The 19,887-nt window shown below is 38.0% G+C and overlaps 1 protein-coding gene and 1 pseudogene across 3 annotated transcripts in view; both read right to left on the bottom strand.

Annotated features, from left to right (window-relative positions):
- Positions 1 to 1,762: 1,762 nt before the first annotated feature.
- LOC143857011 (transcription factor GLABRA 3-like) lies at positions 1,763 to 17,274 on the bottom strand (annotated as a pseudogene).
- Positions 17,275 to 18,058: 784 nt separating this feature from the next.
- Positions 18,059 to 19,887, bottom strand: part of LOC143857353 (F-box protein SKIP23-like) — a 17,718-nt gene continuing 15,889 nt past the window's right edge. For all 3 annotated transcript variants that reach the window (XM_077367785.1, XM_077367786.1, XM_077367787.1), the window contains 2 exons: positions 19,037 to 19,499; positions 18,059 to 18,942 (listed from right to left, as the gene is read on the bottom strand). In XM_077367785.1, coding sequence (XP_077223900.1) covers positions 18,240 to 18,942; positions 19,037 to 19,499 — 1,166 coding nt within the window. In that variant the 3' untranslated portion in view covers positions 18,059 to 18,239. The remainder of the gene's footprint in view (positions 18,943 to 19,036; positions 19,500 to 19,887) is intronic.

Here is a 19,887-nt window from a genome sequence, read left to right as displayed (position 1 = left end):
ATACATGATGGAGAAATGAGAGCCAGCAAGGACTTTATTTCAACACATATATTTTATAGGGGAATTGCTAGCGTCCATTGAATGGGCTGTTGCATGTGAGAGCGACAACCATATAATAAAGACAAAATCTGTTGAAAAGTGAGCCTGCGTGGCTGCTCTCACATGCAACAGCCCATGCGCGAAATGACTTCTATGATAGACGCTAGCAAATCGCATTTTATAGACCTGGGGATGGTACTTTACCCACTAAAAGGTCAATGAATACCTTACTGTCTGACTCCAAAATTACGTTCGACATGGATGGCGAATCAGGTACAACCACGAAGGCCACCAAGATGGCAACTGAGAAGTGCTCTTGGCTTCCGCAACCATGTTAGAACTTCTCGTGAAATAGTGCGAGAAAGCAAAGAGGATTTTGGCTGAATTGTCGCGAATGACTACGCCACTGCTGGATTCACCTGATTTCCCTTTGGCTGCTCCGTCGATGTTAAGCTTGACAACTTTGCATGGAGAACGCTTCCACCAGATCGAACAGTCCTTAACCAGTTTACAATCCCAAGGAGAAAATCCCTATTTGCACAAGAGAGCTTATCAAGCAAAGATGATTCAACTATAGGCAAGACAAAGGACATTGATCTGAGTCAGTCTTTTCATTCGTAGACAACACCAACAGACATTAGTTATCTTCACCAAGCTTTTATTGCATCCCATAGGTAAATTCTTTGTAACTTAGTGGACATCAATTCAGTTAACTGGTAAGGTAAATATTATCATAGGGAAATAGGTAAAGTACCGCTTTGGGTGCGTTTGGATTGCCTGAATCAGGAATCGGTATTGACATCACATTCCATTCATTTTCAAATTCCCCCAGTAAACAGAATGGCAATTCGAGTTCTAGTGTTTGGGTAAGCATTGAAATTCAACTAGGGAATCAGTCATGATTTCGATTCTAACGTTTGGTGCCATCTAGACCAACGTCCGAATGGAATCAAAATTTCAAAAAAAAAATTAAATACATGTTGATCTAGTCCGCAATCTGTTCATATGTGGCGATCATAGAGTTCCATGGCGCCAAATATTTTCTCCATGGTATCAAATATTTGTTTTGCATCTCCAACACAACCTACTTTTGCATACATCTTGACCAGAGCAGAGCATTGGACAATCTGTTCATATGTGGCGATCATAGAGTTCCATGGCACCAAATCTTTTCTCCATGGTATCAAATATTTGTTTTGCATCTCCAACACAACCTACTTTTGCATACATCTTGACCAGAGCAGAGCATTGGACTCAAAAACATCAAAATCTAACCCAAGCTTTACAAAGTGCAGATGGATCGATCTCCCCATCAAAAGAGTTCATCAAAGGCGCACAAATGGGAAAAAACTTGAGATAGTAAGCCAATCCATCCACACCCCCTCCAACATCATCTCCTCAAGCACACCCAATTCCTCACCGAGCTTGAAATTTTGGCAAAACCCAGAAATCATCGCATTCCAAAGCCCAGAAATTATACTTGAGATAGTAACAGACATTGCATCAAACACTTCTCTTTTCTTTTTCTGGTATTTAACCTTTTGTGGAATACAAGAAACAGCTCAACCAGCAAAATTACAAAACATTAAACTAGAAATGTGCCAATAATATACTAAAAATTCCCGCTACAATTGAGAAGCATGAAAAATTTTGGAGTCCTACTTGATACTAATCCTAAAATAGACTCAGTGACCCAAAAGGCTCCTATTACTACGCTGGGTTTAATGATGGAGCAGTACATGAATGACTGAGGCAATTTCAAGCTCACTTATGGAGAGACCAAACACCCATAGAGAAGTGTCGAAGTAACATGCCTGTAACTCATCTTCCTATCATAAATTCACTTGAGGGGATTTCAAGGAGAGAACAAACACCCATTCTATGGAGCAACCATACATATATCAATGCATTAGTAAGAAATCCATTGACAAATCAAACCTCAGAACTTACCAACAACTCTCTGAAGAACTTGTTTGATCACCCCCGCCGATGCTACCGATGCTCCCCTAAACTGCAGGAAAATTGTTTAACAACTCAGCATTTGAATCAACATCAACAACCTGAAAAGACAGCAAAAATCATTTTTGAATCACCCAAACCTTAGATCTTAGCATTAGAGAAAGAATGCCATCAACGGTGGATGATTGCACTGAGTAAACATATAAATGGAGATTGCTTATTGACTCCACTATTTCAAGCAATAACAATTCCCTCCACGGACAACGCATATCAATCTGAACTTCCTTCTCAACTATGGTGACTGTCAGATCTGCTAAACTATCCTTGGGTAAAACCCAGTTTAGTTCAGCATCTGCATCGTCTACATCAGATGCCTTCCTCTTGTTTATGGACGTTTTTCCATTAGAAATCTCATTGTTTCCATAATTATCAGATGTTCTCTCTACTATACCTGGATGTTTCCTTCTTTCTCTTGCATCGGATCCAGCTGAATCTTTGCAAGCTTCTAACTCTTCCACCCTTCTCTCAAGCTCTTTCAAGTACTATATTGTGTCTCCAAGGATAGATGCCTTATCAACCTGTGAAAACATGAATATTCATCAAGAAGTAGCATTGCAGAGGGATTTGCTTGGCATGGAAGAAACTCTTATGTCACATATACAGAACAAGGAAGCTAAATAAAGTATGAAAGTTCGAATCCACAAAAATTAATGATCCCATGGTTTAAAAGGTTACTGTATCACTCAAATTTACCATAAATGATACAGAAAAGGGTAATCCACATATTAATATTTTTCTAAAAAAGACAGAATTCTTCACAAATATTGATTCAATTTAACTCACCACCTTTATATTTTACCTTAGATTGCAGAGGGATTCACCCACAATAAAAATGACACTATAGTCACAAAAGTTTGAACAAGCAGTCTTATTGTCTATTTTAGCAACAAATAAGGAAATGTTTAGGAATATGCATCTATATATTTTCCTTCCACTTGAAAAATGCAAAATGTGAATATAAAATTAGAATAAAGGTCAAGTTAGGTTCGGGTTCGGGTTGAGTCTTTCCAACCCGGGTTGAGTTCGGGTCAGGTTCGGGTTGAGGGTTTGGGCAACCCAACCCGAGTGAAACCCGATATTTTTTTTTAAGCTTAAAAACTCGGGTTGGGTTGGGTTGCACTCGGGTCGGGTCGGGTTCGGGTTGGAAAAAAGAGTTCCTTGGGTCGGATCGGGTTGAACCTTGTCGGGCTAGAAAACGGGTCGGATTCGGGATGCAAAAAAAGAGTTCCTCGGGCTGGCCTCAACCCGACCCAACCCGACCCGAGTTGTACCCCTAGCAATAGGTCGTCCACGAGCTCTTCGTCCACAAGGCATTTTATAAGCTTGAAAAAAAATCAAGGAATCTCGGATTTGCAGTCCCCTCCGACGGCCTTTAGTAAAATGCTAATATCTCCTTGTAGAAAACTTTGATTTATAATCTGTTTGTTATGCTGGAAACTAGACTCGAAGATCTTTCAGTTGGTGTATTGCTTGCTCATATCGGATACCGATAACCCTTTCAAATATGCCACGAAACAGACCCACACTTTTTGGACTGCAAAAATTATTGATTGTGCCGATTATGAAAGTGAGCCACAAAATCTTCCATACCAAATTTGGTGCAGGCCGCAACCAGCAAATGGAAACACAAAATGAAAATTGATCAAATAACAAGAATAATGACAAAGTTACAACCGAGAATTGCTCAATCGGTTTGTAGCGGAATCACTCGATGCCAGGTAGAATGCTAGGAATCACTCGACCAGCAAGGCAAAATCGCTCAACACCGAAGGGGAATCACTCAACCCTTGGGAGGAATCACTCAACTCCAGATTTACAGTAATTTGCTACAAAGAATTTTAACCAAAGTACCATACTGCCATCCCTTCTTTGCTAATTCTCATTAATATATATGGTGATAAAAGTGTAGTAAATGAGATACATGGACAATGACTCACAAATAACTTCTAAGACAGCTTCCAAAACGCCGCAAGTTCATAGGTAGTCAAAATACAAAAATCAACAAGTCTTAACATAGTTCCCATAAAGCATTAAAGAAAGACTTAACTGATACATACTAAAAACTAGACATAGTAATTAGTTAGCTAAATTCCCATGCAACAACCCAAGACCAAGTCAAAACACATAGATGTGCCACATGGATGGCAAATGGCATCATCCTACAGTGCCAATTGGCTATGACACTGCATCACTTTCTTTTCTTTTCCTTCACGCGAAAAACAGGTGTACGGACCCTTAAGGGAGACTATATGTAAAAAAAATTAATGTTGTAATTATGAAGAGAAAATATGAAGGTTTTTTCTCCACCATTGAAAAAAAACCCTTTTTAATTAAAGTATTTTTTTGTTGTGATTCGACTTTCAACCATGGAGAAATGAGATACTAATTTAATCCCCTGTGTTAGGTTATCTTTTTTCCTTTTCGTGAATATAGGAATGAACAAGACATACATAAAATTGTCATATCATTAAAATTTGGGATTTTTGCTGATTAGTCCCTACTTGGCAAAATAATTGCTTAATAGGCTCTAAGAAAAGAGTATTAATCTAACTTCAACAAGTTGTTAACATTTTAGCCCATTTTGACATTACACGTTAGTATTCTTAAAATTTCATCTAAATTTTAACCTGAATAATATCATTTAATTTGCAATGAAAAAGTTAACAACTTGTCCAATGATTTTTTGTTGAAGGATTTTTGACGAAAAATTAGGAAGAAATACTATTTTTGGCTGTTTCCTAATTTTTTTCTTAAATATTGGAAGGGAAATCGAAAATGGGCTAAAACGGATTAAAGATTGGGGGGTAAATTTGCCATTTTAAGATTTTTAGCTGAGAAAATTGACGTACGTCAATTTTAGTGACCTTTTAGCATTTTTTAAAAGTAGGACTGTTAGGATAATATCCTTTTCTTACAGACTATCAGGCAATTTTTTGCCAAGTAGGGACTAATCAGCAAAAATCTCTTTAAATTTTTAATGTTTTTCTTCTATTTTCCTTTCTGAATCTAGAAATAATCATAAGAGAAAATGACACCATTTTAACAATAAGCCATTTTTTATTCAATATTTCGATCATTGTCACAGCAATGTGCTTAATTTCTTTTGAGAAAAAGGAAAGAATCAGTTAAAGAGAACAAGAAAAATTCAATATTATTATTGCTTTTATAAAAAAACAACATTTCTAAAATCATATCTTTTATTGTTTGATCAGTTTTTTAAAATTTAATTGCTTCATAAGCTTGTTTTTCTTTAATTTTAGATATTTTGTAAATGCAACTCCCATATTTCTCTTATAATTTACATTTTTTATTTTACAAATTCAAAAGTGGGAACTAACGTAGTTCATTGTATCAACCCACTTGATTATCGGCAACCCGTCTCAGTTCCCAAATTTTAAACCTTCCCTTTAGCAGCAATGATGCATAGATTTTTTTTAAATGCAGAGGCTCATGATTCAACAAATGTACTTCAAAAAATTCTGGAACCAAGTCACACAATGCTTAAATGCACTTACAAGAAAAATCAACCCTCCGAAAACCTAGGAGTCAACCCATGAAAATACAACCCTCTGAAAACCTAGGAGTCAACCCATGCATCCTTCAAAAAAAATTCTTTATGATGCCCTTTCAGATTTTCAACTGAAAATTTCCTCAGCGAAGAAATGATTGTGTATCATAGTAATGACAGCTTAAATAGAAACCCAATGATAGAAAATTAACTACTAGTAACAGTCTACGATGGGAGTCAAGTACCTTGTCGATCGAAGGAACCAGCGATCTAAGAATCATAAACTTCTCGTTAATTTTCTCTCTCCTCCTCCTTTCTGACAAAACATGGTTCACACTTCACACTAATATCATCCCCTTCCAGTTTCCAATCTCTCTCCTCACTTCCGATTTCTTCTTGGGACTTCAGTGAGCAACTGCCATGCATCCAAGCGACATTAAACAAAATTTTCTTTAATAATTTTTGTGACCTGCTAATATGTACCTTCTGAGTATCCACATCCTTCCACCAATTTGTAAAGCTTGACCCACAAGTACGATTATAAAAGTAGGGTTTCTTAATTACACAGTGGGAATTTCTAAAAATGGTAGAAAGGGTTTTCAAATAGTGCGAGTCATCAGCTTCGAGATCCAATGAGCTAAGTTTTGTGTGATTGCAGTCTTGAAGCTCTAAATTTTTAATCTTTCCACCCTTTCGAGAAGATATGACCTTTTCAGGATTTGCAAAGGACTGAGATAATATACAGTCACTTGAATTTACAGAACCATGGATACAATTACTTAATTCGTCATCCATGCACTGCCAACTCTGAACTTGAGAAGTGCCATTAAGTCCCTCCAACATGAAAGAGTCATCAGCATTATGGTTGGGACAATAACCATTAGAACTGTTGTCAGAAGAGCCTGTTTTTAACTCCTCGCAGACATCAGCAAGCAATTCATCTATTCTTTCAGGGTCCAATTCAATTTCTTCACCCTTGTCTGCTTTCCGAGGGCTTGATGTAGACTGCTCGGAGCATACAGGGTTTGGAAACTCCAAAAAGAAAGTTATAACGTGTTGAATGAGAGTAGCATCCTCTGAGATCTTTAGATAACAAATACAGATGGAATCAGAATTACTTGTTTAATTAATGCAAGTGGCAACAGATGAGAGTTGATAACAATATTATTTAGCTGGAAATGTGACACAGAAAGTTACCAGTTGAGTCATACCAAGCTCTAGCACACCACTCATAAGAGGAAAGCATACAACAGTCTGCAAATCAATTTGAAGAGAAACCGTATTTCAACCCCCGATAGAATTTGTGATAATTATTAGGGATTTGCTAGGGACAATCGCACAAGGCATTTCAGGCCGGGATGTTGCATGAGAGAGCAGCCACCTCAGATGAATCAAATGAATAAGATAAAATCTGTTGAAAAGTGAGCCTGTGTGGCAGTTGCCTCATCCAACAGCCTGCCCATGAAATACCTTGTGTGTTGGTCCCTAGCATATCCCTAATTATTAACATGGTTTCTCAAATATTATTGATAACTGTATAAAATAAATCATACCTGAATAGACGCACTCTGAGGGTTATAATTGGTAGCAGTATAGTTGTTGAACAGAAATCAACACAAAAAAATCAGCTCATTCTGTTGTTTAAAAAGAAAAAGAAAAAAACACTGGTCTAATCTTCCAATCGAAGCTTGAATCAGAATAACATGAGAGTTTGGTCGAGGAACACTGACCTTTGCTAAATGGGAGCGAGTGAAGACTTTGCTTTCCGCATAATGAGCATTGCATTGCCAGATATGGTGACCATTTGCTAATGCCCTTCCAGGCAATCTGGGGTCAAACATTTGGTAAATCAAATGAAGGCCAATATATCAGCATAAACGAAACTTACAGAGTGAAAAATTGAATAAGCCATGAAACTTTAGCCCATGAAGGATGCATGAGATCTGAAGGCATTATGTTCATGGTAAACAAAATGCAAAGATGATGCTAATGAACCGAAGAAAAGATTATTTCTGAGTGGTCCTAAACAAGATATCAGGACAGTTAGTGATCATACACAGCACAAAAAAGAGAGGAAAGTTAGGGAAACAAGAGCCAAAGAAAATAACTATTGGATTTATTTGACAGCACTAAATTAGAAGATACATACACAACACAAAAAAATTGTTATTGTCACCATTGTTATCTTTGAGGCCACATAGATGAAGAGAAAACAATGGAGAAAACTGAAACACTTGGCCATGACAACCTATTCAACATAAATGACCATATAAGTAAGCATTATTTCACCTAGACAAGGACAAAACCACCTTTTCTTTTACCAACAGAACTACCACTCTTTCTAGAGTTTGCATTAGAACTGAATTGAAGTTTAGGATAAGCTCTCAAGCTCAAGGTACTTGACTTTTCTTCCTTAGTTTTGGGTAGTTTCTTGCATCTCAATGATTTACATGTACCTTCCTTTTCCCATTGGTAACATCATGCACTGGGTTAACCCTTCTCATTTGATAAAGAGATTGTAATTTACATGTTAGTGTGTCACATGTAAACTGGAACATAAGCCAGTTCTGCTTTTGCGATCAAAGATGGAAGTGTGTTTTACTACTAGAGAAAACACCTCATTATAGTCCCCACCATCCTTCAGCACGTAGCCTTTTGGTACCCAATGTGCCTTGAACCTATCTTTATCAATCTAGGGGATCCTTTCTTATTTTTGTAACTTAACAAGTTCTCAAGTTTGATTTCATTGAAGAGATTTCTTCCCTTCACCATGGACATTGCCCACTAGCCATTGTATTTACTTTTGTTCTCTATCATCAATGCATAGGATACCATATCTTCATAGACGTATCTGGAAAGTAGCAACATTTCTCTCGGGTTTATTGTAGATTTGTCGCCTGATATGAGGCATCTTCCAATATCCTGGGAAGAATTAGGTGCTCCTTCCTTCTTTCTCCCCAAGCCAAGAGTGTTAGGCTCCACCTCCATAGTAACATTTCCCTTTCCACCATTCTACTTGCTTAGATGAAGCATAGAAGACTCATAACAACTTACATCGTTACTTACATCATTTGTCCAAACTCCATTGCAAGCCAGATTGGAGAGTATATAGCATGCCTGTTTCAAGGCGAATTCTATTCATTTATTATGTGACCATTCTGTTGTGGAGTACTGGTATCGATGTAGTGACAAACAATGCCTTAATATTTTCAAAACTTCTCAAAATGCTTCTGCTGAAATTTAATACCATTGTTGGTCCTTGATTGCTACAACTTCTTTCCAATTTGGCTCTCGACCATAGATTCCCAATGTTTTAATGTGACTAAGACCTGATCCTTGGTCATCGAGGTATATATCCAGACCTTCCTCAAGCAGTTGTGCACAACTCAATCAAAACTTGCTAAGGCAACTAATTTGCTGTCATGACCAGTAAAACAAATCACAGATTAAGAAAATACAAGCCACGGAAGTCAAAGATTGAAATGAGAAAAAGACATACCGGAAGCCATGAATCTTGTTTTTCTTTCTCTCAGGGTTTCTCCTTGCTACACAATAGTCGGTGATGGGGACCGGTTTCCTTTCTCTTCAAGCGTGGATTCTCAAAGATTGGAAACAAATTCGTTGTGTGCAAACAGGACCCAAGAGTTCTTTTTATAAGCGTTTGTGGGAAGAGATGCGACTCCTCATCGCGCCGATCCCTCTCCCCAAACGTCTCTTTTAAACGTTTATACCTTTTACATAAAGTCTTTTCATTTAATGACTTTTCACAAAAGTAATTAACTAACCAAATGATCTCGACCGTCGATCTTGCAAAAGCTACATCCACCGTTAGGATGCTTTAAAAATCCAAAGTTTTGAACATTATACTGTAACTTTGAAAGCCAAGTTTCAAAACCCAAAAACCGATGTAAAAATAGGTTCTAGAGGGTCAAAAACCCTAAGAACTGGTCCTACCTGGGTCAAAATATCAAAAAAAAATAATGGCCGAAACGGCAAAAAATGATGACTGAGCCGGACCGGTTCGGGTCGGGTCGGTTCGGATCTGGTAAGGTTAGGTGGGTTGTGACATCATCACGTCTCATCAGGACACGTTGGTGATGCCGTATAATATAAATATTATATTACACATGCAACATTGTTCATCTCTTTTATTATTATTTTTTTTTTTAAAAGTGCAACACTGTTCATGCCTACTTTCACAGGACACTATTCATCCCATTTTAATAATAGCACTTTTGACTTTTCCAATTTAGAATTCCTAATATGCCCTTAGTAGGCAATCCGAATTCAGAAAATGGGTGGAGTGCCAGTATGAAAACAGGGAGTGTGAGTATAATTATTCATGCCCTTTTAAACAATAAACACTGTTCATCGTCTTCCTCGGCAATAAAATATTATTATTTCTGTAACTTCTTCCGAAAAAACACTAAAACTTCGATTTAACATCGGGAAGTCTATAGACATCGGATCCATGTTCCGTTTGTGCCGTTAGACCCGTCTCGGGATGAACTACATATCCATGCCAGAATACCGCCGGTCAGAATATCCTATCGCCGGCAGCACGCCATTTTCCGGCAATGCCCAAAACTTCCCAAAAATTAAATTTTCTACCTTTAAATGCCCGCCAAATGCAATCCAGACATCGAATCGACGAACCGTTTGTTGCGTTGGATTCGTGGGAACACTAGCAACGTTCCAGTAGCACTAAATCATCGATTGGATGTGTGGAGTGACGGTGGCATTCAAAATATGAAGTCACCCTATTTCTTTCAATTTTCACCCCGATTTTCTCGCCGAAACCATGGCTCTGATACCACATGTTCGTGTTCGATACAATATGAACACTGGCAACGGATCTTGGAGATTCAACATTGAGAAAATCACAGAACAATATGGAATGAATTGAAATGAGAAAAAGACTACCGGAAGCCATGAATCTTGTTTTTCTTTCTCTCAGGGTTTCTCCTTGCTACACAATAGTCGGTGATGGGGACCGGTTTCCATTCTTTTCAACCGTGGATTCTCAAAGATTGGAAACAAATTTGTTCTGTGCAAACAGGACCCAAGAGTCCTTTTTATAAGCGTTTGTGGGAAGAGATGCGACTCCTCATCGCGCTGATCCCTCTCCCCAAACGTCTCTTTTAAACGTTTATACCTTTTACATAAAGTCTTTTCATTTAACGACTTTTCACAAAAGTAATTAACTAACCAAATGATCTCGACCATCGATCTTGCAAAAGCCACATCCACCGTTAGGATAATTTCCTAACAGATATTAATTATCTCAAATACGACAATCTCTCGCTATTGTGTGTGCGGGCGGGCGCCACACAGCTTTACATCACTAAAATACCCCTACACACTATAATGTATTCCAACATTCTCCCTCAAGCTGGAGCAACATGGAAAATATAAGTCAATAAGTTCCTAACTCAAAAACTTCATAAACAAATTAGAGAGTTGATCTTCAGACTTCACAAATGGAGTAAATTCATCTCCACTCATGACTTTATCTCGTATAAAATGGCAGTCAACCGCAATATGATTGGTGCCTTCATGAAACACTGGATTGAAATCAATGGGCACATCAGCTAGATTATCACAAAAAAACTGCATAGGAAGCTTCACTAGAAATACTAGCTCCAATAGAAAATGCTTCAACCAAATCAACTCACATGAATTGTGAGACGTACCTTAATACTCGTCTTTCGCACTAGACCGGGTATACACTTTGCTCAATTACCACCTAGAAAAATGAAATAGCCAGCAATAAACCTTCGAACAGAAGGAGATCCAGCCCAATCGGCATTCGTAAACCTTGTAATATGGATGTTAAAGTATAAAAGATTAAATAACGCCTTCTCCAACAGCTTAACCTGGCTCTGATACCATTTTGACTTACCAACTTCTCCAAAAGCTTAAGCTGTTGGAGAAAGGCGTTATTTATCTTTTATACTTTAACACTCCCCCGCACGTGTTGCCCACTTGGCAAACACGTGGCACACATGTGGTCCAACTTTGGGCCAACCATCGCATGTGGATTTTTGCTATCTGGGAGGTTTGAACTCGAGACCTTTGGCTCTGATACCATGTTAACTTACCAACTTCTCCAATAGCTTAAGCTGTTGGAGAAGGCGTTATTTAATCTTTTTATACTTTAACAATGGAGGCGACCATTAGGCCTATACAACAGACCACTTCTAGGGATCCCATGAGATACAGTAAAACCCGTATTATGGCTTTCCATGGAGTAGATCCAAGAGTGCAAAAGGAAAATCTAGTCTGGCAACCCGTATTATGGCTTCCCGCCTTTCTAAAATTCAAATTTTACTTTTAGGTACTATGTAAACAAAACTCATATTTTAGCATATTAAATAGTTCTAGATAAATTACCTTGGGTTTATATTTTTGTTTCAAATAGTAAAGAGACTATAAAGTGGTCTTTGAAATTAGAACCGTTTAAAGGGATTAGATATATGGCTTTGATTTCGCAGTTACGAGTATCTGACTTTTGTTATGGTGCTGTAACAACGTTACTTTGGCTTTATATTTTTGTTTCGAATTGTAACCAACTTACAACCTACTACTTGCGCCCCTGGTGGAAGAGGGACCAATTGCCATGTATGATTTGACTCCATAGCACCCATCTCTGCATTCATTGTTGCTCGCCAACCTGGATGAGCCATAGCATCTACCACAGAACGTGGAATAGAAACAAAGGACATAGATGATAAAAAAGGAGCTATAAGAGGGTGACAAATGAGCATAAGAAACCACAACAGAAATGGGATGATGTGTAGAACGAGAGCGTGTACAAGATGACATAGGGGCCTCATCAAGAGAAACAGTTAACTCTGGAGAAGTAGGGAGTCCTGCGAGCTGTGACGGAGCTGGTGGGCATGAGGTGTCGGCTGGACATGAAGGTAGTGAAGATTGCTGGCCTCAACGAGAATAAACCTACAATGGCTTGGATTGTTCCACAGGTTTAAATTCGAGACTGGAACGAGTAATGGTAGTGGAACCTAAGAAGGAGGAACTGAAATAGAAACAGAATTAGTAAAATAAAGGGTATCCTCAAAAAATGTGAAATCCCAAGGGTGATGGCAACCCGAGAGGGGGGGTGAATTAGACTTCAAAAACTTTGCCAAAAATAAGTGCGGAATTCAAAAACTAAATGGCAAGTTAAACCACGAACAACAAAGAAGTAAAAATCAAATGCACAAACCAAAAGAGATAGAGCGAGATAAAAAGTGTGAATCGGGATTTTTAAGTGGTTCGGTCCAAGCCTAGGACCTACTCCAGTCCACCAAGACTCTTGATGGCTTCACTAAAAACGGATTCCCTTAACGGAGGAGAATCAACCCAATTACAACTTCCGGAGAAAGCTCCGCGACTCCCACACTCGCTCTACGGAGATGGCTCTGTGTCTCCACCAACACTCGCCAAATACACTTTTTGAATGTAGAAAGAAGGAAAAATAAAATCCCTTTCAAAGGGTTACAATGTTGAAGAAGATATACAGTTTGAAGCCTATGATCCAAATTTTTAATCTAAGATTAGAGAGGCATAAACAAGATGAATCACACAACTAAAAAGGATTCTGGAATGCCATGTTGAATTTTTCTGAATCTGCTAAGGTATCAGGAAAGTTGCTTCAAAAACTAATGAGTCAGAGAAGCATCGAGACTCCTAAAATAACAGAAATGGCAATTGAAATTGTTCCGAGCAGCCAGTAAAGGAAGTGGCAATAGAAATTGGTCCTTGCTAATCAGCAAAGCGAGTGGCTTGACTTTTATGAGGAGCAAAAGATGAACCTAACACACATAAGAAGCTTTGGTGTGATGTTACGTCAAGAAAATGCAAAATGAATAAGTATTGAAGCCTTTCAAAATTGCATAGACAGAAACTAGCCTGGAAACATTGAAAACCTATAATTCACAACAGAATACAAACAAGAATACTAAACCTTTATGAATAAATGAATGAGTGGTGTTTCTTGGGCGAAAAATTTCCCTCCTTTTAGATTCATCTCCGGTTATGACTTATGGCATGGGTGGAAGGAGGTTTGTTGTAGTAACGAGCGAAAAATTAAAGTCATGCTGGTGTGGGAGCCTCTGCCGGGAGGTCACTATAAATTCAATTTTGATGGTTCTAGCATCGGTAACCCCGGTCCATCGGGTATTGGAGTGCTACGGGATGAGAGGCGAGAGGTCAATTGGGCTTTTGCGGGACCTGTTGGAGTCTCTGATGCATCGGAGGCGAAGGCGAAGGCGATTCACCAAGGTTTTAAACTCTTGGTCCCGGAGTTGCTTGATAAGTAGTGGTGGAAGGAGACCCCTTCGATGGTTTGAGGGGCCTATAAAGCATCATTGGAGGTTTGATAAATTCTTTGACAAGATCAAGGACCGAACTAGATCATCGGCGGTTGTTTTTCGTAACGTTCGTAGATCGGCAAACGATGTGGCAGATCATCTTGCGAGAGTAAGGGTTTCCAAGGAGTCTCGCCCTTTTTGACGCTCTCCCTCCTTGAGGCGCGTTTGTGTATCTATATTTCCTTTGTCTTTTTTCGGTTGTTCTCTTCCTGTCTCTTTTCTTTTTTCTGTTTTGCCTTTATCTCTCATGTAAGCAACAATCTCGGTCTGGTTTTTTTAATAAATGAATAAGGAAAAAGGAAAAGAATGATGCATAATATCTGAATAGGCATAATAGGAGACTAATTCAATCAAACAACAATAACCTCAATCTACATTTACTATTAAGCAGCTCTCTTAAATATAACCCGAAAAAACCAAACAACAGAAATTTTTTAATTAGCACATCCACTAATATAATTTCTTTCATTTGGACCAATAATGATCGAGGACAAATAAATAACTCATTTCATCACTATGGAAGAAAGAATTACCCTTGGCCAGGATTGAAAGTGAAGGACATGCAAACCAAGTAGTACCATTCTGAGTCTGAAAGATCTTCAGGCGATAATGCCACAGAAGGTCTCTTAGCCTGTTGGTTGTTTTCACCCGCTGACAGAGATTCATACAAATCTCTTAATTGCTCACTCCTCTGCAAACCCAATTGGTTAGCATTAAGCTTCATGGGCTGCACTGACTTCCTGTCTTTATATCACCATTGTAGTACCCAGCAGCCCATTCTAACATCCTAGAAAACAAAATTTCCACCATAAAGAAACAAAAGAAAGATTACAAACATAACGATGTAAAAGAATCTAAAACCATTAAAAAAAACATTTTCAATAAATTAACTATAAGCATTCTTAAATGGTGACACATCATAGGATAACTCATATTGCAGAGTAGTTTCTATGTGAAGTTTGCATCTTTTCGGAACAGGAACCATATAGAATAACATAAACAAACTAAATATATAAAATAAGAAGCAAGGATGGAATTTGAATTCTTGGAAACACATTTGATATTATAAACTGATTGTGTATACAAGCCGTGTTTCAAAATGCGTATGCGGGTAAAAACGCGTTTGAAGAAAAGCCTAGTCAACTTAGCACGACACGGTCGAGTACTCGGTTGATGCAGTCATAACTCAGGAGAATCAAAGGAGTTTTTATTGACTCTGTAGGGAAAAACACAGAACACAGTGGCAAACGGCGGAAAGCAGCCAAGGGAAAAGGGAATCGACTCAGAGGAGTCCACGATGACGAGGGGGGGTTTTTAAATTGTGGAAACAAGAAATTGCCAATCTAAAGCAGTGGAAATAGAAAGGTGATAAGAAAAATGCAAGAACATACAGTAATTGAGTAGAACAAAAACACATGAAAAGAAAGCAAGATATATTTCAAAGGTCACCAACTAAATTTTCATTTCTTAAAAGACCAGGTAAAGCATTATTAGCAATGTCCAATGACATTGACCTTGATTTTGACCTACTAATAAACAGTTAATGTTTTCAACAATTTCCACCACACAGCTTACACAATACAAATTATACTGGAGAAAACTGCCATTTACTTTAAAAAATCTGAACATGATCTATATACAGAAAGAAAAGGCATAATCTTCATTCACCAAACTGAACACTACCCATGTTTTATATCAGTCCTCTGAAAATTAAACAGAGCAACATGCAAAAATGAAGAAAGAAAAAAAGGGTTGGACTTTAAAGATTATATACCCTTGTTGTCTAATTGAGGTGGACCAGGAGACACCATAGCACCACTGAATGCTCCTAACAATAGCAGAAATCTCTCTCCTTAAGTGATTTTCTGGCACTCCTTCCGGGTTTTGGAGTCTAGTATCCATAGCACAATACATAACCTAGGCCTTCACAGTAGATTCTCTCTGCTTTTGAACCCTTGATTTTCAGCCCAACAACCAAAGGAAGTTGAAACTTGGAACTCCTCAAAGTTTTCTTAGGTGCTATAAGTTAGTTTTTACAGAAAGAAAGGCAGAAAGGGACAGAGAAAACTGAATCATAGAGAAATAGAAACATCTTTTTCTACTTTTTTCTTCATCTCAAGGTGGATTTCTGTTTTCATCCACAAAAACCAGAACCCAGCTCAAATAATGATTTTAAAGCCAAGAAATTAAAAAAAAAAAAAAAAAAACATAATGGAACAAACCTTGACAACACTAGCATTAGAAGTTTTTTAACTATTTTTCCAGGTTAGTTTGGATCATCATATGAAGTGGGTCCAAATTTTTGAAAAATGCTAGACTTCACTTGTACACAACTTATAAAATCATCAAATGTGAATTCCTTTAAGGCACTGTTTAGATTGCAAGAAAAACATTTCTTATTTCTGACAGAAAAAGGGATTCTTTTTTCTTTTCACCATTTAGTTTGGATCTATGATTATTGTTAACTTAGATGGATATCATTATAATTTGAAGGTCCCTCTAAGTAAAAATTGAATAGGATCCGTTCAAGGTATCACTTTTCGTGTGTAAAACAAGTAAGATATTTTAGAAAAAATTTCCATTCCAAACTTTTCCAAAAAATTCTTGCAATCCAAACTTATATAGAAACTTTAGTGTGTGAAAGAGAGACCATCAGCCACATTAAGGATGATCATAACCGTCCGATCAATGCCGAATTTCCCAGCTTTAGTGTACAAAATCCAGATTTTAGCTTCGTAACATTCGGGATTTTAAAATCCTAGATTATAATCTAGGACTTTACAATTCTGGATAATAAAATCCATGAATGGGCCTTTGTATTTTGTGGAGAGAGAGAGAGAGGATGATCATGATGACGATGTGGAGCGTGGATGTCCCATTTAGCATAACAGGAGAGAAAGTAAAAAAACATCGTTGTACATTAATTACTGACACATGCAGGTGGGTATTAAGGAGAAAAGGGGGCATAAATTAAGGGGGCATAAATTAAGGGCTTATAAAGAGGGGGGGGGGGGCATTTCTTGTAGACAGAGGGGGGCCATTTATCAAGGGCATTAGTTGATAAACATTTAAATATGAATTTTTTTTCAAATTTCCCCTTGCCCCCACCTGGCTCAGCCACTGATTGGTCGTTGGGAGGACGAGGGAGTGGACACTAAAGGAGCTAGGCATGCATGTACAGACATTCACCTTTAAAAGTCATTTGGGGGGGGGGCTCATGCTATATGTGCCTCCGCCTCTGGATCATAGAGCTGCCAAAACATCAGCTCCATAGAAAACCCTTCGATTAGTGGAGGCAAAAAATGGACATATTTGTGAAGGTTTATACCTGTCCATTTGTGCCTCCACAAATCGAAGGGTTGGGATAATCCTATGGAGCTGATTTTTTGGGCACACCGTATCTATGTGAGGGCCCATCATACTGATTCAGTTTGCCTTGATTCTTGAAAGAAAAAGAATAATAGAAAGGAACCGAACTGTCTCACGACGTTCTAAACCCAACTCACATAGATTTAGATGTGTCTAGAAGGCAGTCTCAAAGGCTCTTTCGAGAGTATTCTGAGACCAACTTCCGTCTTTCGATGTTTCCGCTCTTAGGTTAGCGAAAGCGTCCCTTCTTTTCCAGCGTCATAGAAAATCCTTAAAGCGGTATATCTGTAGCTTTCATTGTCAAAGCCCTGCAAGCAAGCTACGCAAGCAATGCCCTATTAGTTAAGTCAAGCCGTTGTTAGCAGGTTGTTTGCTGCGCGCAACGGCTTGTCTTACGTTTAGGGCATTGTTTGCTCCGGTGCCTACACTTGTAGCTTCCTTTGTTTCAAGCAGCTAATTCTTTGGTTTTTGTTTCTTTAAACAAGATATACCTTGCCTAAATATTTTATCTCAGAAAAAAAAAGATCATGGCAAAGTTTCTCATGCATAATTCATAAAAATCATTAGCAAAGTATCTCATGCATAATTCATAAAAATCATTATTTAGAAAAAAAAAAAAGTTAATGCATACAATTGCCTCAGAATACAAACCACTACTTTGCCATTTCAAAAAAAAAATACAAACCACTACTTAGCAAACTAACCATAGATGAACCTATGGTTACATAATCAAACACGGCAAAGTTTCTCATGCATAATTCATAAAAAATCATTATTTAGAGAAAATACAATAAGTTAGTGCATACAATTGCCTCAGAATACAAACCACTACTTAGCAAACTAACCATAGATGAACCTGTGGTCACATAATCAAACTACTACTTAGCAAACTAAGAATAAAGAGGAAGCTAATAATAATTAAATGGGATTCACTAACTAAAATATGGAGGGACCCAAATAGGCTTCGTAATCCAAGTCGAAGAGCTGGGATAAAATGGTTTTACACTCTTATCCTCCAAGTTGAAGACACCGTTATCAAGACCCCACTCTGGTAAATTTTCAGAATTGTCAGTGAAGTAGATGCAGTTTCCCTTGCCCTGGGGAAAGTCAGAAGCTGAGAGAGAGAAAGAGTTACTGTATCCCACAAACAACATTTCATCGCCTAAGCTTTCGATCAGGATCCACTCTCTTGTCACTTCGTCCAATTCAAAAACATCGAACCAGTCCGTCCTACAAACCCATTCTGGACAAGGTTGGACTACATTGCCATCTCTATCTAACTCATAATCAGGATTCCATTCGCAAAATCTTTCAACCTTCAACAACTTCCCGGAAGATTCCACTAGATACCTCCTGTCAATTCCTCCTTCAAATGGAGGTGTAATTACTGTAAACTTGGGGTTATCAATGGAGGCAAAGTCACAAGTTACAACAGCATTATGATTGGTGATTGCATAGAATTTGTCCTTGTAATATATAACATCTTCATAATGAATCCATTCATTGTTTATTGTAGTCCATTTTTCATCCCCCGGTTTATAGAAGGACAATTTCCAGTCATAAGTGACAATGGTAGCAACAATGTAATCTTGTGTTGAAATAGGATTTGCTGATAAAACAGTCTTGACAATATACCTGCAAGGATAATTTCAATCAATTAGTGATAATGGTGACAACAAGTCTAGTGTTGAAATAGAATTTGCCAATAAAAAAAAGTCCTGATGATTACCTGTAGTTCCTTGGTACTTCAGGATTAGTACTATGTTGGTTGTCAGGAAATCTGTTAAGGGAGGGAAGCTGAATTTGGGTACTTGTGAAGGGATTTAATAGATGAACGTTACCGCTCTCATCTATTGTGACCACCCATCCCTTGGAAGACACACAACACCATTTTCCATGAAATTCTGGCAATTGAATATTGTAAACCTTATTTTTAGTGATACTATAGAAGCCACGAGTTTCATTACGCTCTTTATCAGGGATTATCATAAGTGGAAGTTGGTCTTGAAAGTCCAACCGGTGGTGATTTTCCTTGGTGACCTGATACCAGGATGAGCACACAGCACCAAACCGGATATGATCGATGAGAGGTAGACGATCCACGACCATTTCTAACAGCTCATTTGGAATTTCGGACCACTTACCCATGTCACTGATCATGAGTACCTTCTTGCTATTGACGGGATTGGAAGCTAAGAAAAGAAAAAGAATTATGGAACACAGACAGAGCAAATAAGTAATATATACAATTGAAGTAAGACATGTAAATATGCGAAGGAGATTTAGGCCCTCTTTAGATACTCTCTAAAAATTATGTTACTGCAGTAATATATGTGCATCGTGTGAATGGTGGAATTATTTAAAATCCTCTAAGCTTGTTGGTACATATGTTTCCACAGCGAGTTATGTGTCAAGAATGCATATTGACCTAATTAGGCGAAGATATGTCAACAAAAACACATCTACAATGTTTATAAGACCATGAGACTTGTCAATGGATATTTGGACCAATGAGTGCTACCTGGAATGTTCTGCTAGAGTTTGTATGAAGGACGCGGATGTTCTACTAGAGTTTGTGTG

This window comes from Tasmannia lanceolata, unplaced genomic scaffold, assembly GCF_043159265.1.
Source record: "Tasmannia lanceolata isolate RefF3 unplaced genomic scaffold, GAP_Taslan_0.1 ptg000024l, whole genome shotgun sequence".
NCBI classification, from domain to species: domain Eukaryota; kingdom Viridiplantae; phylum Streptophyta; class Magnoliopsida; order Canellales; family Winteraceae; genus Tasmannia; species Tasmannia lanceolata.
This window is presented reverse-complemented; position numbering and strand designations above follow the sequence as displayed.